This window comes from Ctenocephalides felis, unplaced genomic scaffold, assembly GCF_003426905.1.
Source record: "Ctenocephalides felis isolate EL2017-DRISC unplaced genomic scaffold, ASM342690v1 CF-g0.4_SCAFFOLD_03572, whole genome shotgun sequence".
NCBI lineage: Eukaryota > Metazoa > Arthropoda > Insecta > Siphonaptera > Pulicidae > Ctenocephalides > Ctenocephalides felis.
Window position 1 is genome coordinate 13,220,493 of NW_020539726.1, and position 6,520 is coordinate 13,227,012.

Sequence of the window (6,520 nt, forward strand, 5' to 3'; positions counted from 1 at the left end):
AGTGTTCGACAGCTTTTAAATGAAAGCAAATGCAATAAAATGACAGTAAGTGAGAAATAAACACAATCAATGAATTCACCTGAAATTATTATTTGTGTTTTTATTTGAGCAACTTTTATTTGATATTTTACGCTTTCTTAATATATTTTGAATAATATCTAATACGCATTGTTGTGTCCCATCCAGCAACAATATGTAGGTTCTTCCTGCTGCTAAACAAAGCTGTTACCAATCTGTGGAAGCTGATCAGTTAAACAGACGAAAATATTTGATGTATTTATTCATTTCATGATTCCTTTATCTAACTTCAACAACTGAATAATTGAGTATGATTAACTAAAATATGACTCAATTGAAAACTAAAGTACTCAGTCGTACTTATGCTCATGATTGACCACTGAAGATTGAGTATTGACTGACTTTATGAAAACTAAATCACGACTGAGCTGGTGAATGCCGTCATTCACCGACGTCTTGTATGTGCGTGCTTCAGGGTGACTTTGAAATCCTAGATAACATTACTTTACTACTTCTTCCATGTCGTTGTATAATGCAACACAATATATGAGTAAGTTGTTATTGCGTATTTTGTGTCTTGGAAAGGAATTGAACAACAACTGGGCTGGGATATCTCGAACTTTCAATGTTGTAGCTATTAGTAATTCACTAGATCTTTGTAGTTTAAACTCTGACTGTTACTGTGTTTTATAATATTATTTTTAATTATTATGAATGGGTGCATACCCCTTACAGCACATATCAAACAAAATATAAAATCGTTTTGAGTAATGCACATATTTGAAATATACAGAAATCTAGCAAATTAGATCTTTCTTTTAAAAAATTACTTAGCCTAAATTACCACATTTTTTAAATGGAAACTATTAATACGATTAGGCTTCGTAGTTTAAACTCTGACCGTTACAGTGTTTTATAATATTATTTATAATTATTACGAATGGGTGCATACCCCTTACAGCACATATCAAATAAAATATAAAATCGTTTTGAGTAATGCACATATTTGAAATATACGAAAATCTAGCAAATTAGATCTTTCTTTAAAAAAATTGCTTAGCTTAAATTGCCACATTTTCAAATGGAAACTATTAATACGATTAGGCTTAACTTAAAACAAATATTCCATCATTTTTGGTATAAGTTTGCATTATTTTTAAATGGGACAATTTTGAAATGTGCAAAACAATTCACAAACTTTTTAATCATCAAAATTGTGAGCTGAATTAAACTACAATGTGTGATTCTTTGCGTACATAATTTGAAGAACGAATGACTATTTTAAATTATTTACACTAATTATGAATTTGGTTTTCAGCAGATGCATACAAATCAAGGTTTTCCGCAATAAGGCAAAAATTATTAGCAAACTTATTGCATATCGATTCATTGGATCAATAATTAAATAAAAAATACGTGTAACTTCAAAGCAAATTTTTTGAAAGTTTCTATAATACTAGCGCATATGTCTCTTTGTTCATAGTTAAATGTGTAAAATTGAAAATGAGTAAATATACCCTTGAATATACTATTGTTTGTGTTATTTTATCATAAATCAAATATAAAGGTTGTATAAGTGTATTTATCACTGACAATTTTTGAATCTAGAAGGTGAGACAGTGCGCTCATTGTTTTAAAAAGATAGAACATATAGATAACGACTGAATTGAACTGGTAAGTAATTGGATGTTAAAAAAAATCATAGAAAATAGATTTATTTACACAAATTACAGTTTTATAATGTATGATAGAATTAGGTAAATACGGTTTGAATGTTTTGCAAAATATGCCGACGTAATTTAGTTTTATTTGTAAAATAGAGAAACGGAACGTCTGCAAAAAATATTTTTGTATATGTGGAATATTGCTTGTTAATCATTTATAGAGTTTGGGATTCGATATAAAACAGCAACAGAGAAGATTTGATAAATTATAATGAGAGAGACTACATTCAAAATTTGTATAATCATCAATATTAATTAAAATTAATTGTATTGCATATGCAATTTGTATCGTGTAAAATTCAATATCAATTATGCAAAGTCCTTGTTTCCTACGATTACGACAAATTGAATAAACTTGCGACCATAAAGATAAGGAAGGTACAAATAAACATTAAAAATTATGTCAAGATGAGAATATTTAAATGTGTCAATAAGGGTATATATACAACCGGCCAAAAGATATATATGTTTTTATCGGTAAATGAAAATGAGCAGTTTTGCAATCATTTTGGTTATTATTTGCGCTGTACTAACTATGGGTATTGAGAGCATACGTGATTTGAATGCTAATACTCTTTACACAATTTTAATTTGCAGTTTGAATTTAATCATTTTCAGCCAGGTTTAAAAACGTCAATGTATATTCTGGTCGTATAGTGGGTGGTGTGAAAGTCGACATTAAAGACTATGGATGGCAAATTTCGTTCGAACACGATAGACAACATTTTTGCAGTGGATCTATCATAACCGACAGCATCATTATTTCTGCAGCACACTGCTTTGATTGGTATAAAATATACAAAAATAAGCTCAGTGAATAATTAAAGTCAGTACCAAGTTATTTTCTGTAAAAAAATTAAATTTGTGACGCAGGAATATCGAAGCCAAAGATGTCCAAATTAGAGCTGGCAGTAGCAAAATCCACAATGGAGGAGTTGTAGTGCCAGTTGAAAGATGGGTAATTCATCCTCAATACAGTAGACAAAATCAAGATAAAGATGTAGCAATTGTTTTTCTAAAAACAGCTTTGGAAATGAATAGTAATTCAATTCGCACGATTCAAATTATTGATAAAAACATTTCAGTTCCAAATGATTCAAATGTTACAGTTACCGGATGGGGATACGTAGAGGTAAAAATATGTGCTACATTAATTTATGAATGTTTATTAAAAATTAATTTGGATTAAAATGTAATTCATCAGGAAGATGTACAAGTTTTTTCGGAAAACCTTCGCGGCGTTTCTATACCAGTGATTGACTTTTCTTTCTGTAAACTATTGTATGCTGCTCGTTATACATTGACAGAACAGTAAGTATATAATTATAGTCGTTTTTCTGTTACATTTTACTCATTAATTTTTAAATTAATAATATTTCTTTAATTTTATTGCAAAATTAATCCCAAAAAATCTAAATATTTGCTACACATTGATGACTATTTCCTGCATTCTATTTAATTTAAATCCAAATAACTTCCATTATAATTTTTCAAAGACAATACTATGGCGTTTTATGATCAAGAAGTTGATCATAAAATGATTTTGAATTTTATTTTCAAATGGACAAACTGAAAATCAATCTATTAAATTTGTTCGAAGTGTTATCTAATAATTGTTATTTGCAATACTTTATATGAAAAATATTTTAGCATGCTTTGTGCTGGATTTCTTGACGGAGAAAAGGATTCGTGCCAAGGAGACAGCGGCGGCCCACTTGTCGATGAAAATAATACTCTTGTTGGTATCGTATCTTGGGGCGACGGTTGTGCAAGGGCGGTCAGTCCCGGAGTATACACACGAATTTCATCACCAATTGTTAGAGATTTTATCAGTAAACATGTTAAAATTTAAAAATCAGAGCAGTTCATAAAATAAATATAAAAAATCATTAATATAATTGTAAAAAAATTATTCATGTATATATATAAAGGTAACTCCCCTATACCGTGTTATACGGGACAAAAGACTATAGAACAAGCAGAAGGGTTACCGTCCAAGAATTCCAAAAGGCACAAGAAGAAGTAATGAGAAGTAATGCACATTAAATGAATCATATATTTTGTTTTTACAAGAAACGGATAGAACATCCAACATGATCGTTTCGTTTTTGGCAAGATATACTCATCCACTGAGAATTAATATAACATAATTTCATGCTCTATTTTTGCAAAAAAAGAATATTTTTGATTACTTGCTTTTAGTAAAAAGATACCTTTGTTAAAATGTTGCGTTCATTTTATTTGAAAAATCTTTGTTTAAGAAATACGGCTAACTACGCAGACCTGTTTTTCGATAGAACTGCGCTTGAATAAAAAATATTAAATTAGTTATCTTGTGCACTAGTTACATTACATTCATTGAGCTATTTTACTAATTTTAGATCAGGTAAAGTTTGATTTTCATAGGTTTTAGTTTAGTATGCAACATCGATTTAACGCCTAATTCCCTTTCCTCAAATTTGAAGCCGCGCACTAGTTTGGAAAGAGTTTCCAATGTGATCTATAAGATCTATTGCAATAGTTGCGATTGTACCTATATTGGCGAAACAGGACAGAACCTTATTAAACGTTTAAAACAACAAGACAATAACTCAAAATACAAAAATCAAGGACAAACGACGATCACAGAATATTTAAAACTAAACAACCATACGTTCAATTTTTATGACGCACAGGTTCTTTATCATCAGTCGTAAGTCTCACAAAGACGCTTTTCAAAATCAGCTTTTATTTTCTTAGACAAACTAAGTATTAATAAGCGAACTGATACTAGCTTTCCCTGCAAAAATTACCAATATGTTCTGAATCTTGTTTCTCAATTTGTATCGAATAATTAGCACAACACTATGTACACACTAGCATATATCGCTGAACTATGTATTGCAAACACGCGCTTCTAAGTTTTTAGAAAAACAGGTCTAGCGGTTTCGGAGATGCCAAAAAAAGTAAAAAAAATACTTGGCGGTCAAAAATGATCATTAGACATATGTTCATCAAATTATTAGATATTTCATGAATATTTTAAAAATGAGTATTAATTTTCTTATATTTTTTTGGGTTTTGTATCAAGATTTTTAATTTTTAAAGTTCACTTGTACGGTTCAAACAAAAATCAAAATTTTCAGATTTTTTATTTCAAAAATTTTTCAAAAATGAACAAAGTTTTATACTTTAAATATAAATTTTAAAATTATAATTTATTTTGAAAATGTATATATTTCATATGCGTCATTCTAATCGTGAGAAATATATCCTAGTGGTGTTTGGCATCGTGCTGCCTTAATAACTTAATAAGATTAATAACAATTGTTTTAAAATTTGTTAGTTTTTGAATTCATTTCAAAGTTTCTGAAATTTAAGGATTACTGTTAATATATTTATGATTCTTTCAACACTGGCATATTATTAATTATAATTTGAGCTTTCATCAAAATAATTTATATAAGTGGTGTTTGGTAGGTACTATTTTACTATGCACGATCCATAATAATTGCAAGATGATTGAACTATTAAAATAGAAATCATATAAAATCTTTTAAAAAAAAAAAACCAATGAAGATAGAATTTACTAATTCAATATCAAATATATTACTGGCGTTTTTGTTTTATGGAGAAATTGTAACTACTTATGTTATTTAAAAAACTGTACATAGTTACTAACTATTAGGCTCACAAAAGTAAATTATTCTTGAAATAGGCACTTTAGCAAGTCGACTTAACAAAATTAAAAGAAATACTTGTGCGATTCTATCATTTATATGTAGAAAGTATTTCCCAAAACATCTTATTTTTACATCAATAAGTCTATTTTTGTTGTAATTATCATATAAAGCGGTTATTTATACTTGTATACATGTAATTATATACAGCTTAATGAACTGTGAAAAATTACCCTAGCTACAGAATAATTGCGGTTCATGGTAAAAACTATATGTAGGCAATATTTTGTTATTTTACAAATTTCAATAATGTGTTTTTTACTGATAAAATCAAAAAGACGTAAGTAAATATTTTTACAGATATTTTATATTATGTCGAAATATTTCTGTATAAAAAGGGAATAATTTCATACAATGGCAGTCAGAAATAATAGGAATAGAACAAGATATAGCCCAAAATGAAGTGTTTATTGGTCATATTGGTTTCAGTAAGCGCTATTTTCGCCGGGCGTCTTCAATCTAAAAGTAAGTAAATTAGAGTAAAAATAATAATATATTTAATAAAAGAAATTATGTCATTCCTATAAAACAAATTTGTTTCTTTTTTGTTAATGGTCTTCTTAAAATGCTCAGGTAACCATGTAATAATATTAGTAAAATTTAGAGACCAAAAGATTTACTATTGAAAAATTGGGCTCACTCTGGTTATCACAGATCTGATCTTGCAGTTTTGTTGCAAGCTTTGTTTGATGTTAACAATACTTTATTTAAAATGAATTAGAAGTAGATAAATACAGTATTGTTTTTAGATAAACATATCAAAACTAAATCCGTCGATCGAATTGTTGGAGGACAAGAAGTTAGTATCAACGATTTCGGTTGGCAAGTTGCTCTTGAACAAAACGGCCAACTTTTCTGTGGTGGTTCAATAATTAGCGAGCAATGGATTCTTTCGAGCGCACAATGTTTTGATAGGTAGGTATGACACAAATTCTATTTATAATTCGTTTGCTATTATGTTGATATCTTTTCTAATGAAATCTAGAAATAGAAATTAAAATTGTGAACAGAAATGTGAATAATACATAAAATAGTGGCAAGAAAAACATTTACAGGCAT

At 28.5% G+C, this 6,520-nt stretch overlaps 1 protein-coding gene across 1 annotated transcript; it reads left to right on the forward strand.

Moving 5' to 3' along the window:
• Positions 1-2,277: 2,277 nt before the first annotated feature.
• Positions 2,278-3,594, forward strand: LOC113388091 (trypsin-4-like). The gene is made up of 5 exons (XM_026625499.1): positions 2,278-2,281; positions 2,361-2,529; positions 2,616-2,874; positions 2,947-3,053; positions 3,393-3,594. Exons 1-5 carry the CDS (start codon positions 2,278-2,280, stop codon positions 3,592-3,594), a joined length of 741 nt encoding a protein of 246 aa, XP_026481284.1.
• Positions 3,595-6,520: the final 2,926 nt, after the last annotated feature.

Excerpts from the sequence above, each read along its gene's own strand:
- LOC113388091 (XM_026625499.1), top strand. Across the intron at positions 2,530-2,615 it reads GCAGCACACTGCTTTGATTG|GAATATCGAAGCCAAAGATG; the intron begins GTATAAAATATA and ends TTTGTGACGCAG. Across the intron at positions 2,875-2,946 it reads CCGGATGGGGATACGTAGAG|GAAGATGTACAAGTTTTTTC; the intron begins GTAAAAATATGT and ends GTAATTCATCAG.